The sequence below is a fragment of the Biomphalaria glabrata genome, chromosome 2 (genome assembly GCF_947242115.1).
Source record: "Biomphalaria glabrata chromosome 2, xgBioGlab47.1, whole genome shotgun sequence".
Lineage (NCBI taxonomy): Eukaryota > Metazoa > Mollusca > Gastropoda > Planorbidae > Biomphalaria > Biomphalaria glabrata.
Genome location: NC_074712.1, coordinates 18,499,342 through 18,526,954, shown reverse-complemented (window position 1 = coordinate 18,526,954; position 27,613 = coordinate 18,499,342). Strand labels below are relative to the sequence as shown.

Genomic DNA, 27,613 nt, shown 5'->3' with positions numbered 1-27,613 from the left:
TTTAAATGTCGGTGTTTTTTATTTTATTTTATCAAAAGTTATTACATAACTTAAAAATGTACAACTATAGAATTGAGAAACCTTGAGTTGAGTATATCGTATTAGAGATTATTGAAGATGTACTCACAGGTAAATGTAATGAACAGGTATACGTCCTGCGAAACACCAACACAGGATGTTGGCCAGTTTTGTACATGTACACACAAAAAGGTTTGATAGCGTCTGGAAAATGGCAAGAGAATAAGGCATCTCGCAACAATTTATCCAGATTTAGCAGACATGTCTAAAGCAAATCAAGCAGTTGTGTAACAACAGACGGTGAAATACTTCTACATAGAGACGGATATGAGATTAGGCTGTATTGTATCTCTCTATTTCTCTTTCTTGTAGTCATTGACGATATCATAAAAATACTTTAAACAGGCTGCATTCTTGTTCCCATGGCGTAAACCAAACCGAGTTGGATTTTGCAGACGACATAGTATTACTTTGTATACACGAGATGACGGATAAAGACGCCCTCAAAGTTGTGCATAATGGGTGCAGGTTACCCAGTACACACATAAACATTGGTCACATAGATCTTGAACAAATAGAAAAGTTCACCTATTTAGGCAGTGGAGCGATGGAGATGCCTATCATGTCGGGTTGGAAAGTAGGAGCCATCTTTCAAAAAGTAAGGGAAGTCTGTGTCTGAGCTTCGATTGACATTTGTGAGACTTATCATTAGACAAGACGAAACGTTTACCGAAATTAGTCTTATCATGAAAGCTGAAAAAAGGAACTTAAAAACATGGCCTTTTAGGAGTTCTGAATTTCGTGGGCACCAGCTGGGAAGTGGCTGTGAAAGTCTGGGAAGTGGCTGTGAAAGTCTGGGAAGTAGATGAGAAAGTCTGGGAAGTGGCTGTGAAAGTCTGGGAAGTAGCTGTGAAAGTCTGGGAAGTAGCTGTGAAAGTCTGGGAAGTGGCTGTGATTTCTGTGGTGAGAGCTTGAATCCCTATGCATTGAATGGCGGGTGACGGGCTTAAGAAAGTGTTTCTCAACGTTTTACAATAAAAAAAAAGTTACGTTCGCCACTCAACTGATCAGTTAGATGTTTGGGGGAGTGCCTTAAGCGTCCTCAGAGTTGTGCGCCAATCGCTTTTCTACATTTCTGAGCTTCAGAAACTCTTTCTCGTGGCGTCTAGTACCCAGGTACGCATGATTTTCTCATATTAGGAAGGGTTAGAATATACTAAACTGTGACGCCACTAGAAAAGTGAATATTACAACCATGACTATGTGTACTGCTGTGGGTTTCTTTTGCTCAATTTCAGTTGTATTTTCAACTCTATGAAATTATATAGAAAACTATCTAACGATTGCAGAATAAAAAGCATGGACATTTTTCTAATAAACAATTTATTTTACAAAGCAACTGCCATACAATGTTCATCAAAAAGTTCTGAAATTCCCGACATTACTTCTCCGTTCATTAATGTTCAGTAAGTTTGATCTATGTGTCTTTATTTCTGTATTGTTTTTGTTTAATGCGGGAAGTTATACTTTCAGGCTTTCATCATTGTGATGCACAATTTTTGTTTTTAATTTGTCGTTTTGATCTGTTTCTTTTTCGTTTTGTTCTAGATATTTGTTGAAAACCAAATTTCTAAATAATCAAATTGGATTTGATGACAAGGGTTACTTGAAGTTCAACAACTTCTGGATTAAAAATGTTCAACCGAGAGCAGAGAGTCCAAATACAGAGTAAAACATTTGTGTTTGTTTTGTTGTTGTTTTCTTTTAGTTGATTGAGTCAACATTAGAAATTTCGAAATTATTTGCCTATCTCGGTTTGCGGAACAAGAAAAGTTACTGAATGAACCATAGAACGTAATGTATGAATATTCATGTTTCACTAGGTATCACTTGGAAAGTATATAAAAGATGTTAAAGAAGTGACATTTGCACTGTTATGTGGTTTAAAATTAGGAAATTTATGTAAATTTGATAAAACTTTTCTAATCCTCACTAAATTGTGTATATTTTAAAGAAACCACTTATCTCGTTTTGAGAGTAGAGATAAGAAAGAAAATTTAATTTATAATACCGACGAAGTGCTTTCAACTATAAATTAATGTTTACTTCCCTTGAACAAGCTATACTATAGTAACCGCACATAACAAAGAGAAAATTAAACGCTAAACATTGTATACAAATAGTACTTTATATTATAACTTATATTTTAAAGAAGGAAAAGTAACGAATTGTTAATGTAGCGTTTAATTTGGATGATTGCCCCTATTGATTACAAACTCATTTAAAACAAAGGTAGAATAATTAATGTGGCATATATCGATTGTTGTTTTAGGAAAGTAGAACAGAGCACATCCAAGTCTACAGACTCCAGAGGTGGCAGGTTTCCACTTAAAACATCTCCCTTCTCTTCCAAACGAGATATTGACTTCGGCTTCTCCAAATCGCGAGACACTGCAAGAGAATCTCGTTTTGAGGGGTTCACGAGAAAGCCTCTGTTCCGTGATAGATTATCAGGTCCTCTCACTGGTCCCAACGACCTTGACCCTGATAACCCTGATAACCCTGAGGGAACTGAGAATAGAGACCTTGATCTTAACGACGACCCTGACGCCAACAGTGGATCTAGCTCGTACAAGAATAGCTCGCGGAAATACCCAAAGAAAATCGGGAATTCCAAGATGAAGCCGTACGGAAAAAATGACGTCAAAAGGCGGTACGCTGAGAAGCACAGACGACCAAGGCGTCAATCTAGTGACAAATTTAGTTTAAATATTCTACAAAAGGTAATTCTTTCTTTTCACCATCGTTACCTTTAGTTTACATTAAGCGAAGATTGTTACACAATTTTAGCAAGTATAAAGAATGTTATTATAACAAGCGAAATATTTTTTTAAAAAACTTTCAACTTGATCTGAGAAGAGGTGTGGGAGAACTATCTAAAGACAAACCTAACATAATTAGCCATATCTATGAATACTGAAGGATTAATTTCCCTTGTTTGTATAAAAAATGATTACCAGTAATTAATTGATTTATTGTTGTTGTTTCTTTATTGATTCAAGTCTTGTCTATGCCAACCAATAAGAGTGCAAAGTTTCAACTTGATCCGAGAATGGGTGTGGGAGAAATAACGGTAAAAACTTTTTACCAGACAAACAGACAGACAGAGTGACTTGATATAAGCTTTTTTAAAAATAGCTTTACATTTTGTTTTGTTGCTTTTTTTTTCTTACAGGTAGCCACATGGAATGGACACAACTTGACCGTGACGGGCATCGTCTGGCCCGGAGGTGCCAGCACTCCCCCCAAAGGCAAGCCTGAAAAGTACGTGCTGAAGGTGGTCACGTGGGCTGAGGACCCTCACGTCATCTATACTGAGAAGAAGAATGATACCTTAAAAGTAGACAGCAGCTGTGACAACAACGCACTGCCATGTACCATTTATGTCCGCGACGATCACCTCCAAAGGTAAGTTTCTGGTTAGGTATCCACGACCTTTAAGAGTACGAACAGTTTTAAAGTGAATAACTGAAATGGTCTAGAAGTTATATAAGAATGGGGGAAAATATTTCCGGCCCAACCTTAGGGGGTGTTCAGTCTGAACTGCTTCACCTCAGCTAAGTATGCATTACGAGCTATTTCATTACTTCACGTACGTTTGACGACAGAAAGCTTACTGTGACCTCACTAATTCAATTTCCCTGGCAAAACACCCAACTAAATCTGACCCAAAGTATCAACTATCTAGTGTTAGGCTGCTTGCACAATGGACGACTATGATTGTATGGCACCATAAATAACTAAACGTAAGTGGGAAGATGTGAATAATTGCATGGGGCTTATGGAAGTTTTTTAAACATTTTTCTTACAAAATAAACACAGCTAATGACATGGGGAAAAAATGTGGAATAACTAGATTTTAACATACGGCACTATAAAATCTTGTCTCATCTGAAAACAACAAGATTACCGCAAAATCTTGCAAGTTATCTTTTGACATACAGTTCAAGTGTGTAGTTTGCATGCAGCCTAAGCGTAATATACCTAACCCTAACCCAGCATAAGCGTAATATACCTAACCCTAACCCAGCCTAAGCGTAATCTACTAATACACTAAGACATGATTGCTTATTAAACCAAATAAAATTGTGCACTGGACAGAATCTGTTGGCAAACTGTTTCAGAAAGTAACATTAGAAATGTTTGTGAACAAGTAAAAGATAAATATTGGCTCTAAACAGATTAACAAGACATGTATCCACCTGCTGATAAAACACAATTGGTATGGTTTCAAAGATCTGTCTTGAATATTGCAGTACCATTTAGTAAAGAACTAGCTGTTAGAACTCATCAATAACATTTCTCTTGAACTTCTATTGTCCACTTGTGTGTCCCAGGTCAGGTAATCAAACACGTGACGTCTGCTGTACTGGCCTGTCCATTGATCTCCTCAAGAGGCTGTGCACGATGCTCAACTTTGATGTGCAGCTGACAGAGGTAGCTGACGGAAGTTACGGGAGTCCAATCAATGTAAGGGTTAGGGTTATAGGTTAGGGTTAGGGTTATAGGTTAGGGTTAGTGTTATAGGTTAGGGTTAGGGTTATAGGTTAGGGTTAGGGCTACAAGACATAGTGTATGAGAGAGGTAGGAACACTTTGATGTATTAAGAGCCAGGCACATTGTTTAAAGGAATAAATAAAATCAAGGAAGAGAGTCAAAGAAGAGAAAGTGATATGAAGAAATGAAAAAAGCATAAAAAAATGAAAAGATTAAGATTAAGAAAGATTTTGAAATAAAGAGCATAAACAATGTCAAGGACGCTATTTTAATATATATATATAAGGGTGGTTAAGGGATAAACAAAAATCATTATGCGTATAAAATGTTTATAATGCAGGCCGTGCCATAGAAGGATGCATACACTGGGGAGGAGTTTTCTGGCCAAAATAAGCAACAATTAGCGTATCAATTAGTGAATATAACAAAGCGTGAGCATTGTGAGTGGTTGAATTCACAACCCATGTTCGAATCTTAAAAGAATTAGTTATAAAGCATTTTTGAATAGTTAAACACTAGCATTTTGTGATAAATGGGGGGGGGGGGGAATCAACGGACGTTGCCGGTGTTTAATACTAGCTGCTTTGTGCTAGAAGCGAAGGAGATTAGAAAATTTGATTTCAAAATGCTAAAAAATTGCATGAAAAGTAATAAAAGTTTGTTTTTAAATAGTTCTCTTATTAATGTTTCCGTAGTCTGTACACAGGATATACTAACAAACTATTTATAGATTGTCCTTCATGTATGAAAAGATCTAATAAAGTGCACGTATCGTAAATAAAAGTAGCACAAATATTTACTGTGTGATATTAATTATAGAAAACAAAGGTGGGAAATTAGATTTTTTTTTCTTTTGAATACCCTCTAAAAATGTAATAAAACTTTAGAAATATTCGTATCGACTAAAGTGTTCAAAAACACATATTTGTATTTAAAAAATATTAAATGTTTAATACCATAGCCAGGATAACGATGTTTGTTATTGGGCATTGAAAAAATTCCTACCTCTAGATCATATATTTAATGGTGAACATTAGGTTTAGACTAAAACTAGTCAGGTCATTGAAACAACCTCCAAATCATTTGTTTGGATTGAACCTGAGTACAGTTGTTATAAGCACTCTTGATGTTTTATGTATCTAACAGAACAATGAGTCAGACTGGACAGGGATGGTTGGAATGCTCATTCACAAGAAAGCGGACATGGCTATCGGGGCGCTGTCCATCACACCAGAACGGTCAAATGCTGTGGACTTCTCCATGCCGTTTCTACAAACTGGCATCACCATTATAGTAGCCATACGGGAGGGCGCCATATCCCCCACCGCCTTCTTAGGTATGGTACAGTTAGTATCTTTGTAGATTTTGTTTCGTTTTGTGTCACTTTGTACAATTGTATCATGTTAGTTACACTTTTTAAACAGCGACCTTACATTGAGTTTCTGTTAGTATTCAGCCTTTTGCTGTCTTCTGTTCCTAAAACCGTTGGAAACAATTCTCTCAGCCTCACCGCTGTAGAAGCAGAACTAACCGTTCTCGGCTCAGAGATGTTCACCACGGTGTTGTAAGACCAGCACAACGACCTTTTTTTTTTTTTTACTGATATTCATTATCTTAAATCAATGACCTTTAAAGACCATCATGATCTCATGTATTTGGTTCTCGAGCAAACATTGTGCGCTGGCGACCTAAACTTTCACATCTTTACCACAAATGCTGTTACTTATATCTTCGCGCACGGTTTGTTTGTAAATAGCATGAATTGATTTTAATGTTCCTTCAGATTTGAAGATAATTACATCCTAGCCCAAAGCCCAACTCCCTGTCTGCAGGACGACGCAGGGACAACGGTGTGGGGGGGGGGGGGAGGGGGAGGCATGTACATATTGTGAATTCTACTTATTTCTGGCTAGCAAAAAAACACTCAAACAAATTTGACACTGAAATTTCTACTCCACAAAGAAACTTTAACAAATTAAACAAGAGAACTTCCTTCTCTACAGAGCCTTACGACTATCCATCTTGGAGTCTCATTCTACTGTTTAGTGTCCACGCAACAGGAGCTTCCATCTTTATCTTCGAATGGCTAAGTCCTTATGGCTTAGACCAAGGGAAAACGTCCCTTAGAGGTTAGTTCTAGTTTTTATCGTTTTTAGTTCCAGTACAAGTTTTTAAGTTCCAGTTTCAGTTTTTTAGTTCTATTTACAGTTTTTTAGTTCTAGTTTCAGTTTTTTAGTTCTAGTTTAAATGTTTTTAAAAGTGAATGTTTTTGTGATGCATGTTTTCAGTTATTCAAATTGACTTTTTTGAGTCTTACATATTATTAAACCAATTTACGAAAAGTTTATTTCTAAGAGATTCAGCAATTAAAAAACACAGCCTAAAATTAGTGGACAAATTACATAGGTTTATATGTTAGCAGTGATTCTCAAAATTTTACCACTGGCATATAAAATCCATCTAAAAATGTTTGCGACTATTTAAGTCATCTAGAAGTCTCAGCTATGCTACCGAAACATTTCATTTACCATCTTCGACGTGACAGACACCAAGAGTTTTCTTGCATCCTGAGCTTCACAGCTTTGTCTCATGTCTGCTACGTCTTGATTCTCTTATAAGCAAGTCACGACCAGAAGTTGTGGGTCAGGCCGAGACTGAAGTGTAAGACACTCCAGACAGAAGAACATATCATCAGCTTGATCGTCGTGTTCATCTAATTAGTCATCGCAGAGTCTGTCTGAATTCAAGGACAGACAATCAATACCAGTAATTCATCATGGGCATTCATCGTCGATCGGAACAGAAAGAGCCACATACATCTATATAATAATGATTGTAAGCCCCTTAGTTTGAGAAACGCTGTAGAGTATCTGAATACAAGGGCGTCAAGTATTTCGAGACCTATATAAACCAGCTTCTAGAATTTACAGACCTATATAGACCAGTTTCTAGAATTTACAAACCTATATAGACCAGCTTCTAGAATTTACAGACTTATATAGACCAGCATAATGTACTTACCGGCCTATATAGACCATCTTGGAGTATTTATGGACGACCTCACTTAATTTAATCATATAATCATTTAAAATCTAACTTTTGTAATACTGTTTTTACTAGTTATATATATCTTCTATACTATAAAGAAGAAAGTAAGGCGTATGTATGTGTGTGACGAATAGAAATCAAAACTGTTTGACCAATCTTGATAAAACTTGGCAGAAATGTTCCTTGGGTACTAACTTAGACCGTAGTGAATGTATTGTAGCCCTAAAACAAACTTAAGACCCTCAAAAAATATAAAGTTGTCCGACTCTATTAAAGCTATTGTATTTATGGATCTAGGCTTTGTTTACAATGTTGACATGAGAAAAGATCGAAAGGATTTAGATCTAGATCTAATTTTAAGAACTACTCTTTGCACATATAGTTTTTTACTTTGACACATGAAAATACAAAATATAGACTATTGATTTCATTATTTAATAAAATTGACCTTTAAATTTTGTTTCAAAAGCATTTTTACATAAATTCGTTCCATATATCTGCGAATTCAGAAAGTCCTGACTTACTTATAATACCATTCATTTAACAAATCGGGTAAACCCATTTTAATTGTACTTTATATCCTATTCATCTATCGCTATTTTCGTTTTTAATATATATGAAAGTAATGGCTTCGGGTAAATTCAGTTTCGCAAAACTAATTTTATTTTCGTAGCGAAAGACAAAAACTTGAAAGGATCATTAGCTAACTTTAACGTACATCTAAATCCAATCCACTAGATTAGTAAACACAAACTTAGACCCGCAAACCGCGGGTAATGTCAGGCTAGTACTTGATAAAATAAACCAGTTTCTCAATTATGAATCGATAACTAGAATGCAAATACAACAAGTGTTTATAATAGGTGTTTTTACAAAAATAAATAAGCACGCCGTGCACTCCATAGAAGCTCATTGAGCCTCATAGTCTGAGAAATGCTGCATTACAGCTTTGAAACAGTTATTAATGCCTGATCTTGTTTTCATATTGATTTAAAAACGATTACATAATGTCTATAAAGCAACGAGCATTCCTGACAAAACATTGTAATATCCTTACACTATTTGCAGTTCACAAGTTTTCATTGTTCCGTTCCTTCTGGTTGATATGGGCGATGTTGTTCGGAGCCAGTGTTTCCACAGACCAGCCCAGGGGATGTGCAAGTCGCTTCCTGGCCAACATCTGGGCTTTGTTCGCTGTGGTGTTCTGTGCCTCCTACACGGCCAACCTTGCTGCATTCATGATCACAAAAGATGACTACTACGATCTGAGTGGAATACAAGATTGGAGAGTGAGTTGTTCAATTCTCTTTGTATTTACACTCTCTTATAAAGTCTCTTTTTAACTCTTTATTTTTTGTACCGAAAACTTTGATGTGTCGGAGGACACCTTGTCTTTCTTTCGAAAATATCTGAGTATCTGACATAATTAGCTTTGAGGGCTGCTACTCTGGCCTTACTTAGGCAGGGGAAACTGGGTGTGATTCAAGGAAAAGTGATTCCGCCAAAGGAACTTCATTCAATAATTTTTTAGCTGATGGGGAACATTGGTTTAGAAGGGGTTGCGAAGAGTTTATATCTCTTTCCCGGTCACATTTAATACCCATTTCTTTGGTTTAAGCTCGTATGATCTTCTACCTGTGTTATTCGAGGACACTTTACAAAAATCGATTGTAAGCGTCAAAACAAATTGGAAATGTTTAAAGTAAAGTCCTTTGTGCATAAATATGGGCAAGGAAGACGTGTATATATCAATCTTATTTGAAACACAGTCTAATCTATTCATGTTTCACTATTTTCTTACACTGAATGCTTGAGTACTATGTACTGAGTACTGTTATTCAAACGTCTGAACGTCTTTTGTAGTTGAAAAACCCTCATCACAGACAACCACCGTTCAAGTACGCCACCATCGCCAATTCATCGACTGATCTCAACATTGCTAAAAACTACAAGGCCATTCACAGTTACATGAAGAACTATCCACAGACGAGTGTCAAGGACGCCATTAGAGCATTAAAAAATCAGTACGTCTCAAATCTATATAGTTAATGACATTACCAAACTTCGACATTTATTAAAATTAAATTATTTTTTTTTAATGTAGTCTCTTGTCTCGGCTTCTATTTTCTACAAAGCTTATATCAACTCTGTCTGTTAAAACGTTTGTTCACGTTATTTCTCCCACACCCAATCTCGGATCAAGCTGAAACTTAGCATAATTATTTCTTGTACCTGACAACACAAGAATCAATTTTAAAAATTTAAAAACGATTGGTAATAAATTATTTTGTTTGGTATAACGAACAAGGGAAAGACATTGAACTTGACTAACATTGTGGTATAAGCTGAATTAGTCCCCATTATAGGTCAACACTCTAAATTGAAACAAACAATGAATAACTATACAATCTTCTCTTGACATAAGTATCTCACTAGCAGAGTGGCTAGCATGTCTGCCCGAGAAGGCGTCAGCCACGAGCACGAATTCAGTTCGTTCTCCCTTTGGTTCTGTCCATGTTTTTAAAAACCAATGACGGTAAAACCCGCCCAGATATTCTTTTATTTCCCATCCCCCAGCCTTTCCCAACTGGTCCAGACAAGACATAGGACCATAGCACATTGAGAAAGCTAAAAGCATGAAATAGCGCTAAATAAAAACAATTAGTAACATGAGTTAGTTAATAAATGGAAAATCTATTTTATAATGATACTTTGAAACTTTTTCAATTGTGACCTTAGATGCAATTTTTCTTGTACCAATGCGCGAATCTATGAATGAAGCTTGATTTATTAATGAAGAAGCTTGTGCACTTTTTTAAAAAGACTTACTTCCCCTGAAGTTTTTCATTGAAAAGTGTTGTAATTTTGTGAAAAATCTGCTTGCATATATAATTTTTAAAAATTAGATGGTTCACTTTCGGAAAAACAAAGTAGCCGTTGCATCAGAACTTTGAATGATCTAACATATCATTATGTCCGAATTTCATTTTCTCTTCTAGTTTCTGAGATCTAAACGGGAAGGACGGACAGACAGGCCACACAAAACTAATAGCGTCTTTTCCCCTTTAGGGGGCCGCTTAAAATAGTATTATTGTTGTTAGTTTAGATCTATTACAAATTCAATGGCATGACTGATCCAAACCACGTGATACCTGTACATTTCGTAGAAGTTTTTGTGTTGTTTAAATAAAAGTATTTTTGTTTTTCTTTTTTTTTTTGGTTTGTTTGTTTTGTTGTTTTTATACTTTTTGTTGGTTCTAGTTTTGACTTTATTTAGGCTTTGATTACGTTGTTATTTTGACGACGTGTTTTGAACTTTTCCCTCAGAGAGATCCAAGCTTTTATTTACGACTCGACTACCTTGGAGTACGAATTTGGTAAAGACGTTGGCTGTAAATTGAAAACAGTTGGAAAACGAATAGCAGAGACTGGCTATGGTCTGGCATTTCCCAAGAAGTCACAATGGGTCAAGAAAGTGGACAAGGCGTTACTTAAGCTTCAAGAAGACGGTGAGCTCATTAAAAAGTCAGAGGCGGTAATGACCAGAAAGTGGACAACAGTTTAAAGATAAACCTCTGGAGTTGAATGTGTGGATTGTGAAGTCACTGAAAAGAAAGTAGTTTGCTCATGTCTGCAGGACAGGGTTTTTTAAAGAAAAATTAAATAGACAACTTTTATGTGGAGAGTTGATAACAATAGAGAGAGAGAGAGAGAGAGACAATGTGATAGGAGTAAACAAAAATAATAATAGAAAAAAAAGAAAGCTATAGAGAAGAGAGAGAACAAGAATAACAGAAAAGATAAAAGAAAGATAGAAAGAGTGAGGCAGTGTCAGGAGGATAAGTAGAGTAATAAGTAACAATGAAGATAGGAGTAGCATGATGCAGAGTTGATAAACACTTGGGCTTGTTGATATTGGAGTTTATGTTATATGATTCATTAGTAGGTCGTAGCTGGGGCTAGTAGCCACAGGAAATGGTGAATTATGTAACATTAGTTGGACTCAGACAAGCCTTCTTATTATTATGAACAGCAAGTTGTAGGTCTACACTATTGTCAATATAAGTTTGAAAACAAGTATTTCATATTCTGCACTATACATTTTTATTTCAGTAATTTAATATTTAGGAGGCGCGGTGGCTGAGTGGTAAAGCGCTTGGCTTCTGAAGTGAGACCCCGGGTTCGAATCCTGGTGAAGACTGGGATTTTTAATTTCGGTATATTTGGTGGCGTCTGAGTCCACCCAGCTCAAATGGGTACCTGACATTAATTGTGGAAAAGTAAAGGCGGTTGGTCGTTGTGCTAGCCACATGCCACCATCGTTAACCGTGGACCACAGAAACAGATGACCTTTACATCATCTGCTCTATAGATCGCAAGGTCTGAAAGAGGAACTTTACTTTTTTTAAATTTAATATTTCCTGACTCAATTATACCACCAGTCTGTCGATATTTGTTCAATCTTTTTCAAATGATTAATAAGGCCCATAACTCAGGATACATTTTGAAATATATGTACGTACACCAACAATTAACACTTTAGTCTGGTTTTATTTTCTTTTTGTTCCCAGGAGAGATAGAAAGATTGCAGAAGTTCTGGTTGGCAGGAGCGTGCCACAAGAAAAAAGAGAGGGGCGTGTCCAGTCACACTCTTGGGATATTAAATTTTACTTCCGCTTTCATTCTTCTCGGCGGAGGCGTCATCCTTGGAGTTTTACTTCTCATCTTGGAGCACATGTACTTCCGGTTTGGTCGGAAGTCTTTGAAGAAATGGGACAAGTGTGGTTGCTGTTCTTTGGTCAGTTTGGTAAGTTTGGTATTTATGCCAGTTTGATTCATCCGGATTTTCTTGTCTCAGAATGGTCGAATCTATTCCGACCATAGCACTTTATTATAGTTTCGACTTTTGTGTGGGAAAAAAAAATGGTCCGCGACAGAGATGAACTTAACACACTTTTCAGTGTTTATCGACAGTTTGGCAAGCTGGTGTTTCAGTGTTTATCCACAGTTTGCAAAGTTAGTACCTCATTCTTTATTGACAAGCAGGGCCGCCGCTACCTATTGTGCAATGTGCGCATTGCACGCAGGCGGCCAAAGTTAAGGGGCGGCCAAATCATTATTCATTATTAGTTTTTTAATTTTGTTTAAAAAAAAAAAATTCAATATTTAAATATTTTATATTAGTTCAAATTATTCCAGAATCCCTTAATAACTTTAAAAAAAACTATATTCGTTCATAAAAATTTATTTTGGAAATTTATTATAGTTTCGACTTTTGTGTGGAAAAAAAATGGTCCGCGACAGAGATGAACTTAACACAAAAATGGTCTTAAAAAAGATCACGCCCGTTACAGACGTCCGTGCGCTATACGAACCAAGAATGTCTCTCACACTATTGACCAGGGCTGCCTCTTTATTATTAGATTTGAAATGGCCGTCAACTTATTTTTACTAGGTTAAGTTTCTGAACGAAAACACACCAACATTTTTCGATATACTCTCTTCTGACTACAAGACAAAATTGAGCTGTAGACGCCAGGAGAAAGAATTTCTGAAGATGAAAACACAGGAATGCGCCAGGGCTCCGTCTCGACATCAGACGCCTTGCCGACTTAGCGGAAACCCTCCGCATCTTCATTTGTATCTCCAGGAAGAACTTTTTACAACGCCTAAAACTTGTATAAGCAACACTATTTCTGAACACACACACACAAAAATCAACGACGGACTCTTTTTGTGAAATTTCATTATGTTAATTTCGATTCTAAACATAGTGTTAAATTACTATAAGTTGAAACAACAAAAAGAAATTATGAATCAGTTTCTTTTCTTTTTTATTACTTCCTTAAAATAATGCACGTACCTCACTGTGGGAGCCTACATCGCTGCCTGGTCGTGCGGTTTGCGCGCTGGACTGTCGTTCGGATTTATCGATGGTCGAGGGTTCAAATCCTGCCCGCTCCCATCCCCCGTCGTCCTGCGGGAGGTTTGGACTAGGAAGTAAACTATCTTCAACTCTGAAGGAACATGCGAAACATGTAAAACAAACAAACATTCTAGATCCCCAGCTTCTAAGGAAGGCTCGAGCGATAATTTTGTCATGTAGGGGTCGCACCCGGCAATGTCTGAGAAACACTGCCTTACTCTGTTTTATTTCCAGTCATTGTATAAGTAACTTGTTCTTTGGATTATTTATTTTGTATTAACGCAACAAAAATAATCAGCGCTGTGTTGTTTTATTTTGTCCTGGTGGTGTATTGGATAAATTTGTACGCACTTCCGAATCCGCGTATGTCAGATGATTGTGGTGACAATCGTGATAATCATTATAAAAAATTACGGAAAAAGAAAAAGATTCACTATCAATGACTTTTATATTTCAAGAAATTTATTCTGCATTTTATGGTCATTATAACCTAATGTTTAGATGCATGGAAATTTTCTGCAGTTTCGCCCAAATACTTAGACAACTTGGGTCTGGAGAAGGAATTTGTGACATCGTAGAAGAAAAAAATCAAAGTTAAAATTGGAAATAAAACATCTTAGAGGGCATGGGTGATACGACAACGGTGCCAATTGGAAAGGAACGGTCTACAAAAATGGATTTAAATCAAAGGACACTTTTGGTCCAGTGTTCAGCCCAGTCTAATGAATTTCATTTTCTAGAAAAAAAAAAAGGGGGGGGGCATTTTAAAATTTCGCACGCAGGCGGCCACAACCCTCGCGGCGGCCCTGTTGACAAGATCCAGTTGACGACCTAATTGACTTACCAAAACATTATTTGTTGAAGAATACTTGGACTGGTGCTATTTGAAATGCAAGCCAATCTATTGTAAATCATATTAGAAAAGTTTCAAAAAATGTACATGTCTATAGAGTACAGACAAAGGACACATTTTGTCCAACGTATATCGTCCATCACTTGTGTGGTTGTTGACCAATATGATTCAATGGGGTAAGTTGAACAAATAGTACTAGATACGTTTTCAACTGATTCGTAGCTGTTACCATTACTTTCAGAGTATGGGTCAGTCTCTGACCTTTGAGCAGTCGGTGATAGAGGCCATAGACTACCACAAGCACCACAAGTGTAAGGACCCTCTGTGTGAGACCCAACTCTGGAAGGTCAAGCATGAACTGGACATTGCCCTCCTCAAAATTTCACAGTTAAGAAGGCTTTTGGCGTAAGTAGTAAAACCATCTCGTGTGTCAGTGACCGTCAACAAAGTCATTATTTTATTTTAAAAACGAACTCTTAACATTTACATGTCTAAACGATCAGTCAAAAACTTTGTGATAAGTAAGACTAAATTTGAAAATCCCTCCGATCCCCAACTTGAGGGGACTCCCAAATGAGTGTCCAAAATTTGTTTTTGCATTAAAAATTACGCTATAACTCATATCATTATGTCGATTTCCATAATGCAGGGCCCCTAAAAAAGTCCAAGTCCCCCTGGCCCTCATATCTCTAGCTACACCACTGGAAGTAAGAATCAATTGTTCTACAGCTCCCATCCTATGTTCTACAGCTCCCATCCTATGTTCTACAGCTCCCATCCTATGTTCTACAGCTCCCATCCTATGTTCTACAGCTCCCATCCTATGTTCTACAGCTCCCATCCTATGTTCTACAGCTCCCATCCTATGTTCTACAGCTCCCATCCTATGTTCTACAGCTCCCATCCTATGTTCTACAGCTCCCATCCTATGTTCTACAGCTCCCATCCTATGTTCTACAGCTCCCATCCTATGTTCTACAGCTCCCATCCTATGTTCTACAGCTCCCATCCTATGTTCTACAGCTCCCATCCTATGTTCTACAGCTCCCATCCTATGTTCTACAGCTCCCATCCTATGTTCTACAGCTCCCATCCTATGTTCTACAGCTCCCATCCTATGTTCTACAGCTCCCATCCTATGTTCTACAGCTCCCATCCTATGTTCTACAGCTCCCATCCTATGTTCTACAGCTCCCATCCTATGTTCTACAGCTCCCATCCTATGTTCTACAGCTCCCATCATATGTTCTACAGCTCCCATCCTATGTTCTACAGCTCCCATCCTATGTTCTACAGCTCCCATCCTATGTTCTACAGCTCCCATCCTATGTTCTACAGCTCCCATCATATGTTCTACAGCTCCCATCATATGTTCTACAGCTCCCATCCTATGTTCTACAGCTCCCATCCTATGTTCTACAGCTCCCATCCTATGTTCTACAGCTCCCATCATATGTTCTACAGCTCCCATCCTATGTTCTACAGCTCCCATCATATGTTCTACAGCTCCCATCCTATGTTCTACAGCTCCCATCATATGTTCTACAGCTCCCATCATATGTTCTACAGCTCCCATCATATGTTCTACAGCTCCCATCATATGTTCTACAGCTCCCATCCTATGTTCTACAGCTCCCATCATATGTTCTACAGCTCCCATCATATGTTCTACAGCTCCCATCCTATGTTCTACAGCTCCCATCCTATGTTCTACAGCTCCCATCCTATGTTCTACAGCTCCCATCCTATGTTCTACAGCTCCCATCCTATGTTCTACAGCTCCCATCCTATGTTCTACAGCTCCCATCCTATGTTCTACAGCTCCCATCCTATGTTCTACATCTCCCATCCTATGTTCTACAGCTCCCATCCTATGTTCTACAGCTCCCATCCTATGTTCTACAGCTCCCATCCTATGTTCTACAGCTCCCATCCTATGTTCTACAGCTCCCATCCTATGTTCTACAGCTCCCATCATATGTTCTACAGCTCCCATCCTATGTTCTACAGCTCCCATCCTATGTTCTACAGCTCCCATCATATGTTCTACAGCTCCCATCATATGTTCTACAGCTCCCATCCTATGTTCTACAGCTCCCATCCTATGTTCTACAGCTCCCATCCTATGTTCTACAGCTCCCATCCTATGTTCTACAGCTCCCATCATATGTTCTACAGCTCCCATCATATGTTCTACAGCTCCCATCCTATGTTCTACAGCTCCCATCATATGTTCTACAGCTCCCATCCTATGTTCTACAGCTCCCATCATATGTTCTACAGCTCCCATCATATGTTCTACAGCTCCCATCCTATGTTCTACAGCTCCCATCATATGTTCTACAGCTCCCATCCTATGTTCTACAGCTCCCATCCTATGTTCTACAGCTCCCATCATATGTTCTACAGCTCCCATCATATGTTCTACAGCTCCCATCCTATGTTCTACAGCTCCCATCCTATGTTCTACATCTCCCATCCTATGTTCTACAGCTCCCATCCTATGTTCTACAGCTCCCATCATATGTTCTACAGCTCCCATCATATGTTCTACAGCTCCCATCCTATGTTCTACAGCTCCCATCATATGTTCTACAGCTCCCATCCTATGTTCTACAGCTCCCATCATATGTTCTACAGCTCCCATCATATGTTCTACAGCTCCCATCATATGTTCTACAGCTCCCATCATATGTTCTACAGCTCCCATCCTATGTTCTACAGCTCCCATCATATGTTCTACAGCTCCCATCCTATGTTCTACAGCTCCCATCATATGTTCTACAGCTCCCATCCTATGTTCTACAGCTCCCATCCTATGTTCTACAGCTCCCATCCTATGTTCTACAGCTCCCATCATATGTTCTACAGCTCCCATCCTATGTTCTACAGCTCCCATCATATGTTCTACAGCTCCCATCCTATGTTCTACAGCTCCCATCATATGTTCTACAGCTCCCATCCTATGTTCTACAGCTCCCATCATATGTTCTACAGCTCCCATCATATGTTCTGCTTCTCTCTACCGCTCCTTTTTTTTATTTACATTCAATGTCTCTTACTAGCTTTATATATACTGGACACTGGAGAGGTATTTCAATGTAACTAGAAATTCGACAGTTTATGTTGATCTTTGGGGGGGGGGGACCTACCTAACTAGCTTACGATGAAAGAGAAAACTCTGGTTCAACTTGTACATTTTTTTAAATATAATCAACTTCAAATTAATTTAGGCTAGGTTCAACACCGTTTTCAGCGGTTATTCCTGCACTCGACTCTCTCTTTGTCTCTCCCTTCTTTTTTTAATTTTCGTCTCTCTCTCTCTGTCTCTCTCTCTGTCTCTCTCTCTCTCTGTCAGTCTCTCTTTGTCTCTGTCTCTCTGTCTGTCTCCCTGTCTCTGTCTCCTCTGCCTCTTTCTCTCTCTGCCTCTCTCTCTGCCTCTCTCTCTGCCTCTCTCTGTCTGCCTCTCTCTCTGCCTCTCTCTCTGACACTCTGTCTGTCTCTCTCTCTCTCTCTGTCTCGTACACTTGCTTTTTCTTGTTCACTTTATTCATTTGACCAAGTCTTAGCCACTACCCATTGTGTACGTTGTCACTTGATATTCGATCAGTACATTTGGAAAAGAACAGGATAGTTGAGTTACAGCCTAACATCATCTTTATACACACACACACACACACACACAAACACACACACACACAGGAAATCTGAATTACTGTGTTTAACTGAATTTTTTTCCAAACAAATAATTACGGCGTCCCCTTTTCTTTGTACATTGCAGCCACTCTGCATCACTAGAAGTGTCTCGAGAACAAAGAGCACCATACAAGCTGGAAATGCAAGAGTCGACACAGGTCAATGGAAATGCCCACAAGAGAAGGCGTCAGCAGAAGAGCGATACGGCGTCATCTGGCGCTGAGAAAAATGCTGCTCAACCTCTGCTGGCCTTGGAAGGCAAAGGAGATACTGATGAAGAAGACGGCCTTCTAAAACCTTCCGTTCCTTTGAGAACTTCTTCCAATCCAAACAACAGTCCACCTCATAGTGTTCATATACCACTGCAGAGCATGCACGTGTCTCCACAGCAGGCTGACAGATCTGGACCCATCTATGAGAATAAAGTCGCAGTGGGTCGAGATGGGTCTGCTCAACGAACGTCCCCAAACCAAGCTTCTAAAATACGCGGGGACAAGAACAGCATGGTGGCGGATTTGGAGCTTCATCCAGCTCCTCCAACATTCGATGAGGCAGTTCTGGGCTATGGTGATATGGCTGACATTAGCCCTCCGACGCCTGGATTGCCGCTCCCGCCCCCACCACACGTGCCTGGGTCTGTGGAAACATCGCCCTCCTCTGATGGGAAGCGTTACGAGCCTTTTATTTTAGACAGTCCTGAGTCTCCGTCCTCCACTTTCTCAGAGATCTCAGACACGAACCGCCTGCCTTCGCCTGGCGATCTCTCGAAGCTCTCAGACGAGGGTCAGTCCTCGCCCGCCTCTCCCAGTAAGGATTCCAACTTTACCTCGAGCCCGGACATGAGGTACCCTCAAGGCGGAGTGAGGGGCATCAGGAGCATGTCACCAGCTTACAGCAATGCACCACATTCGCTTCAGAGATTGCCAGCGGCGTTGAACAAAAACAATGCCAACAAAGACAAGACAGTATCTGACAAGACACAGTCTCAAGAAGACGATAATGACGTCAGTGCTCGACGGCTTCTGGACAATGACGGCAATGTCTACGTGAATGTTGATGACATCATTGGTAAAGAAACGTCATTTTAAACTCCAAACCAGTACTCCATGATTTTGTGATGTGCATAGTACACTATATACACATTCGCATTTTCTGTAACGGCAGACTTTGAAATAGGCCATTAGCATGACGAGAAGACGTCTCAAAACAAACTAAACTATATCCAAAATAAATAGTCGCTAGATTTACTTTTTGAAAGTATTAAAATGATTTGTATTTCTCTTTGAGTGTAAATAGCTGCAGTTTGACAAGTTCTTTCTCTATTGCATTGAAGTATGTACCTCCGTCTGTGCTGAGTGAGTTGTTGGGTGTAGCATTGAAACTGTCTGACACTTTCACAAATTTATCTTTAGGCATCAAACTCTGTCATTAAATTAGTTCTCTCTCTCTCTCTCTCTCTCTCTCATATTTCAAAGTTCAATGTTTTGCTTTGTTCATATCTTATCAAAGCAATACCGAATTGTATGTATGCCAGTGTAATTTTTTTTTTCCATTGACTATTTTTACATTATTTCAAGAGGGGAGTAATCTGTATTTTTTAATTATCCCATTTTTTTATATTTTTTTTTCATTTTTTTTAAAATAAATTTCAGATCAATTTTTTAAAAAAATATTTTTTTTAAGGATGTATTTACATTACAACTAATTTTTTAATAATTGATTCTCATGTAATGATAAAATGTTATATTTAATCTATTGTAGTTTATTTAAACACATAAAATGTAATGTAAATAATAACCAATCTAATGGTCTTTGTTATTATAATTTCCACACAATACACCATTAATCTACGAAATACTACTACACTAGTTTAATGTAAAGAAAACAACATTTTACGGCACTACAGTCTCGGAATTGTTTTATCATTAGACTAAATTACAATTTTAGCATCCTATTTTTTCACATTATTTGATGCCTTTAAATCGTATCTTAGATCCTTGCAATGTTATCACTGCTATAAAAATTAGACTATTGTAGAGGTTCGCTCATCAAGAACTGTGATAAGACCTCTCTCTGTGTGTCTTGCAGTGTCCAGGTTTGTCATGGTGTGTCAAAATACGTCAAGGTGTGTCCTAGTGCGTCTTGGTGTGTTATAGTGCATAGTGTATCGACGTGTGTCATTATTATTCATGGTGCGTCGCTGAGTTACGAGGAATTCATGTGTTATCAATGTGTACACTTAGACGATATGATAACTAGTGTGTCAATTATATAGAAAAACAATATAATATCCTGGTGCGTCAAAATGTATTAAATCGCATTAAAATATTCTGAAGTCCTGGTCAATAGAAGGACATTGATTGCTGGTGTATCAAGATCAGTGTGATGTCAATAAAATATCCATATGTGTCTCTGCATTCGCATAGAAGACTTTGGTGTGTCGTATTATTTATGAAATATTTCATATACAGATGTGTCAAGATGTTTTATATTACAATATTATACAGCGTTGTTTCATAATTCATATAATGATGGATATATTTATATGTGTACAGTTGGATTAACCAATATACATCTACTGGTGTAAAAACGACTACAAATGACAATATAATAAGCTGATGTATACAGATTGAGAATATAATAAAATGGTGTTACAAAGTGTATTAAGAATAACAATTAGATTTATTTGTGACTTATATTGTATAAAATATAATTTGATATGTGCAGGACTTTCAATTTTTAGTCTACGTCTGTATACATGATATATGTAACCAGGGTATCAAAATTGGCCCGGGCTTTACCAGATAAACCGGCCCACAAATGACATATCATATCATGGTCGGAGCCAAGATTTTTTCGGTGTGGGTTTTTTGTAAACCCCCCCCCCCGGGCAATTTTTATATATATATATATATATATATATATATATATATATATATATGAGTGTGTGTGTGTTAATCTTCATTACATTCTGACCTTTCTTTCTTTCAGAGTTTTTTTCCCTAGAATACTCTCTTTCTTTAATTAGTGGAAATACAGCACACACCGCCAAGGACAGTTAGGGTGTCTGGGGGGGGGGGGGGGGCGCTGTGAGCTACTCCAGCGGGGTCCGGGGCAAAGCCCCTGATCCAAGTATTATTTCCGTTATTTTAAGCTTTTAAAAAACGAATATTCTGAGGTATCTACAGTGCAATTAGCCTGCTATTCTTACGCTAAAAAAAATTAATAACCAAATCTGCTATTCACTGCACTTAATTAATGGAGTCCAGCTGCTGGTAGAAAATGGTAACTATGGTTGCGTTAGCTTTTGTATTGTAGGGGGAGAGTAACAAAATAAAAAACTCTTTGGGCTACGCTCATGAAATTTGGTGACTGTAATTTGCTTAAGTTGGATGCACTGGGGCAGTAAGCAAGGTTTTCCTTTCAGACAATGAGGTCAGAGGCAAATAATGATTTCAACCCTCCCTCTCGGCTACGCCCATGTGTCATATTATAGGTTTAATGTGTAAGTCTAATAAAGTTTGATAACGCATCGAAAACTGGATGTATGCTTGCGTAGGATTATATAATGTATTTTATTTACACATGTATGTAGTCTGAAAACTATAATCACTACAATAACAGCCTAAATGAGTTTGAAACTTTTTGGTATTACTTATAGATTACAGACGTTTCTTCAAAAAATGAGAGAGCTACGTCCTACGCATTTCATGTGTCAATCTAGTTATGCATGTTGATCTGTGACTTAAAATATGTTAAGTCATTGGTTTTCCTGGCTGACTCAGGCAACCCATTTCATTAAAATATAAGAGAATGCAGAACAGTTAGAGAGGCACTTACTAGTACTTTCTCCAAAACGCGAATTGTACATGAATATATCATGATCCATTATCTAAAATATAAATATAAATCTTTCATTAAATATCTGATGTGACAGCGCTATATAAATTATTATAATTATTATAAGAATCTCCATCTATAATGACTTCATACTAAGAATAAGTTTGCCATTACTTATAATACTATGAAAGAATGGATGTAGTATTTTTAGATATATGCTATTAAAAATAAAGAAAAAGAAATGTTGGTTGGTTTGCAATATCGCGGCTGTGTGTGTGTGTTAAAGTTAATTTCTACTAAGTATTGTTAAAGAGCTAATTATGGCCCCCTTTTTTTCTGCGTTATATCAATGTTTTCTAACTTAACCTCTCTCATCCCTCTTTTTTGGTAACTGTCAATGCAACCATCGAAAGACGGGGAGGGAAGGAGCAAAAACAAAAGGGAGTGCTATCAAACGCCCATGCCGACCAGCAAAATGATTAGGCCAAACACAACCTCGAAGACATCAAAGCAGTGTTAAAGTCCACCACGCTCGTACATAGCAAAAAGTACGGTCTAACGTTTTGCAAAAAAAAAAGTGTATAGTGTAATTTTTTTGATATTCTTTTTGAATTTCAAATAAAATTCATTGTAATAATAATTTAAAAAAAAAAACAAGAAAACGTGTTCGGGCCTCTGTGTCTTGCTGCTGTCACTTTTTTTTAAAGTTGTCTGCATTGAAAATTTTTTTTCTTTGGTCTCGACCCGACCAGCACATTTGGTACAGGCCCACTGGGCATTTGCCCGTTTGCCCATACAGCCAGTCCAGTGGGGGCTGTGCATCAAAACTAGATTTTATTTAGCGTCGTCAGTCCGAAATGTTTGCAGTCAACTCACGTTAGAACAGAGATGGAATAGAACCCTCCAAAGGAAGATAGTTTACCTCAGATGCTCTGATACTTTACCTCAGACACTTTGTAATAGTGTTCATTATATGCTCAATATGTCAACTTAGAGATGGGTTCAATCGTTTTCTCTGTAGATCGAATAATGTTTAAGTCTTTATTTTTCAATCATAACAATCTATATGTAAATGTGACTAAAAGCGTGGATTCAAATTTTATTAATGTTGGACCTTTTTTTTTTTACTTAGTTGCTTGATGTTCGTTGTAGAATGTAATATATAGTGGACTTTCATTATATACACTGAAAAAAACTGGTTGTTTTAATGATATCTGGACTGTGGTCCGATATAGTAACAAGTTTAATATATTTCTCTACGTATGGGAATATTGACGGATATAAGCAGTGCATGGCCTTGTCTGCTTTGAGTATGGAAGAATATACAGACCAAAGATTGGTCTGCGAATTACTTCTTTTATCTTTGGACTTGAAGACAAACTTTTATTCGGATGTTGTTGTTTTTTTCTTATATGAACTCTAGTTGTACATACTATGTGAGAACTTTCTTTGTTTTACTGCATTGTGAGTAACATGAAATAGTATTCATCATTGTGTACACTGACTAGATCAGCCATGACATTCTGTACACTGACTAGATCAGTCTGGTGTACTAAGTTATCACTGACTATTGTTAAATTAAGAGTGCCTTGATGTATTCACACAAGTTATGATTATTAAAATATTAATACCCTCAGCATTTTCATATTTATAGAAGTGCATGTTTCAAAAGAAATAACTTTTTGCTAATAAGAAAGGCTATTCTACTCTGTAATATTTTTTTTATCATTTCTTCTTATGCGCCCAATGTCATGTCATGTCATTTTGTTTTAATGCGCCAAATTGAGTCGAGACAAAGGGGTAAAGAAATGTGAGGAAGGGTTTTTTGTTGTTGTTGTTTTTGTTGTTGTTATTGTTTAAATACATTTCTTGTATTGCAATTGAAGACACTTGTTCAAACAGTTCTTCCAGTATAAACACCCGAAGTGAATCTTGTATTTTGTAGGGATTTTATTGTTAACTATACAGCCCTTTTGTTAGTTCGTGCAATTCATTCAAGGGGTAGTACTCTGAGTGACTGAAGAGTTGTCCCAAATATTTTGTCAAACTACGATGCTAATGTATTTTTGTGATTTAAAAATTCATAATAAGCATTCTGGTATATTGCCCCCCCCCAAAAAAAAAAAAAAAAGTTAACGACGAATGGGTACTTGGACAATGTTCTCAAATAAAAAAGTAGTGACTTATTGTTGTGATATGATAATTGAGACTTAATAAGTACAAATAGTGCACATGTTGATGTTTCCACCTAGGAGCAGAGGTAGCATAGAGATATTATACTCCCACACAAAAGAAGTCAGTTACTTGTTGAGACACACGGGTGTTAAGATGACGTAGAAGACTTCAGTAGAGAACCGAGAGACCAAGTCTTCATTCTGAAGTTACAAAATAGATTCCAGTGCTTCCAGTAGGATATAGCTACTCTCATCTCCCATAACCTCCAGAAGAAAGGAAATAACCCACGAAACCATTGTACAATGAGAATTTCACGAGTTTCCTTCTCTTACCTTTGCGTAGAATGACATCTCACCTTATTAAAGGTTTCCTTGCTGTCTTAGGTTCTCAGAAATCACGTTTCACCTTGAATCCTATTTTAATATTAAAAATCACTAATCTGTATCAGGATTTTCCGCTCAGGCAAGCAGGCGGTTCATGGTAGTCAGCCGCGCATCCCTCTTTAAAACGTTGTCCACTGTGAGACGTCATGCACCCTAACTCGCACGCAGTACTTTGCCTTAAGTGGGTTGATGGCAGCGTTCGACGTTTATTATATTAAGTTTTGTATTTTAGTTTTTTCACCCTTGTCAAGTTTTCTTACGAAACAAAAAATTGTAAAATACGTTATGAACGGAAAATGGATCGTGTAAAAAGTTTGTTTTTTGTTTGTTTTTTTGTTTGTTTGTTTTTTTGTTTGTTTGTTTGTTTGTTTTTTAATGAAATTCATAAGCTTTATATATTCATTTCAAAGATTGTTATTTAAAATGTATAGTCAAAACAAATGTTCGTTCATGAATGTACTGTAGTGTATTGTTGTCTGTGTTTGAATCCATGTATGAGAGACAACATTAAAGATTTGATAGACTAAGACAACATTAAAGAGTTGATAGACTAAGACAACATTAAAGACGTCATAGATCAATGTCCTAGTGTTATTGTTTCTTTTTTTTAAATTACAAAGCAAAAGAAAAATTGAATGAAATTTGGTTTGACATGGATAGATCTGACATGGATAGATCTGACATGGATAGATCTGACATGGATAGATCTGACATGGATAGATCTGACATGGATAGATCTGACATGGATAGATCTGAAGTATTTGTTTGTTTGTTTTTTTCTGCTTTGTCCAGAAAATATTTCTTCTCTTACATTGGAATGGCATCACGTGACATTTTAAAATTAGTTGGATTCTTTTCTTATGTTCCTTCATTTTTAAAAAGTTTATATAACTCACTTTATCACTCGCCCACTCTATCACTCACTCACTCTGTTACTCACTCACTTTATCGCTCACTCACTCTGTCACTCACTCACTCTGTCACTCACTCACTTTATCACTCACTCACTCTGTCACTCACTCACTCTATCACTCTGTCACTCACTCACTTTATCACTCACTCACTCTGTCACTCTGTCACTCACTCACTTTATCACTCACTCACTCTGTCACTCACTCACTTTATCACTCACTCACTCTGTCACTTACTCACTCTATCACTCACTCTGTCACTCACTCACTCTGTCACTCACTCTGTCACTCACTCTGTCACTCACTCACTTTATCACTCACTCACTCTGTCACTCACTCACTCTGTCACTCACTCACTCTGTCACTCACTCACTTTATCACTCACTCACTCTATCACTCACTCACTCTGTCACTCACTCACTTTATCACTCACTCACTCTGTCACTCACTCACTTTATCACTCACTCACTCTGTCACTCACTCACTTTATCACTCACTCACTCTGTCACTCACTCACTTTATCACTCACTCACTCTGTCACTAACTCACTCTGTCACTCACTCACTTTATCACTCACTCACTCTATCACTTACTCACTCTGTCACTCACTCGCTCTGTCACTCACTCACTTTATCACTCACTCACTTTATCACTCACTCACTTTATCACTCACTCACTCTGTCACTCACTCACTCTGTCACTCACTCACTCTGTCACTCACTCACTTTATCACTCACTCACTCTGTCACTCACTCACTTTATCACTCACTCACTCTGTCACTCACTCACTTTATCACTCACTCACTCTGTCACTCACTCACTCTGTCACTCACTCACTCTATCACTCACTCACTCTATCACTCACTCACTCTGTCACTCACTCACTCTGTCACTCACTCACTTTATCACTCACTCACTTTATCACTCACTCACTTTATCACTCACTCACTCTGTCACTCACTCACTCTGTCACTCACTCACTCTATCACAAACTCACTCTGTCACTCACTCACTTTATCACTCACTCACTCTGTCACTCACTCACTCTGTCACTCACTCACTTTATCACTCACTCACTCTGTCACTCACTCACTTTATCACTCACTCACTCTGTCACTCACTCACTCTGTCACTCACTCTATCACTCACTCTGTCACTCATTCACTCTGTCACTCACTCACTCTGTCATTCACTCACTTTATCACTACCTCACTCTGTCACTCACTCACTTTATCACTCACTCACTCTGTCACTCACTCACTCTGTCACTCACTCACTCTGTCATTCACTCACTTTATCACTCTTTCACTCTGTCACTCACTCACTTTATCACTACCTCACTCTGTCACTCACTCACTTTATCACTCACTCACTCTGTCACTCACTCACTCTGTCACTCACTCACTCTGTCACTCACTCACTTTATCACTCACTCACTCTATCACTCACTCACTCTGTTATTCACTCACTCTGTCACTCACTCACTTTATCATTCACTTACTCTGTCACTCACTCACTCTGTAACCCACTCACTCTGTCACTCACTCTGTCACTCACTCCCTCGGTCACTCACTCACTCTCTCACTTACTTCTTCTGTCACTCACTTCCTCGGTCACTCTATCACTCACTCACTCTGTTATTCACTCACTCTGTCACTCACTCACTTTATCACTCACTCACTCTGTCACTCACTCACTCTGTAACCCACTCACTCTGTCACTCACTCTGTCACTCACTCCCTCGGTCACTCACTCACTCTCTCACTTACTTCTTCTGTCACTCACTTCCTCGGTCACTCACTCACTCTCACTTACTTCTTCTGTCACTCACTCCCTCTGTCACTCACTCACTCTGTCACTCACTCACTCTGTCACTCACTCACTCTATCACTTACTTCTTCTGTCACTCACTCACTCTCTCACTTACTTCTTCTGTCACTCACTTCCTCGGTCACTCACTCACTCTCACTTACTTCTTCTGTCACTCACTCCCTCTGTCACTCACTCACTTTATCACTCACTCACTCTGTCACTCACTCACTTTATCACTCACTCACTCTGTCACTCACTCACTTTATCACTCACTCACTCTGTCACTCACTCACTCTGTCACTCACTCACTCTATCACTCACTCACTCTGTCACTCACTCACTCTGTCACTCACTCACTTTATCACTCACTCACTTTATCACTCACTCACTTTAT

General features: G+C 38.0%; 1 protein-coding gene across 3 annotated transcripts in view; it reads left to right on the top strand.

The window, feature by feature from the left end:
* The window catches only part of LOC106063107 (uncharacterized), a 323,308-nt gene extending 302,297 nt beyond the window's left edge, over window positions 1–21,011 (top strand). For all 3 annotated transcript variants that reach the window (XM_056019554.1, XM_056019553.1, XM_056019555.1), the window contains 12 exons: window positions 1,627–1,746; window positions 2,351–2,801; window positions 3,254–3,486; window positions 4,416–4,548; window positions 5,722–5,911; window positions 6,579–6,704; window positions 8,692–8,912; window positions 9,487–9,647; window positions 10,951–11,132; window positions 12,195–12,430; window positions 14,644–14,807; window positions 18,184–21,011. In XM_056019554.1, the coding sequence (XP_055875529.1) occupies window positions 1,627–1,746; window positions 2,351–2,801; window positions 3,254–3,486; window positions 4,416–4,548; window positions 5,722–5,911; window positions 6,579–6,704; window positions 8,692–8,912; window positions 9,487–9,647; window positions 10,951–11,132; window positions 12,195–12,430; window positions 14,644–14,807; window positions 18,184–19,186 (3,220 nt within the window). In that variant the 3' untranslated portion in view covers window positions 19,187–21,011. The remainder of the gene's footprint in view (window positions 1–1,626; window positions 1,747–2,350; window positions 2,802–3,253; window positions 3,487–4,415; window positions 4,549–5,721; window positions 5,912–6,578; window positions 6,705–8,691; window positions 8,913–9,486; window positions 9,648–10,950; window positions 11,133–12,194; window positions 12,431–14,643; window positions 14,808–18,183) is intronic.
* Window positions 21,012–27,613: the final 6,602 nt, after the last annotated feature.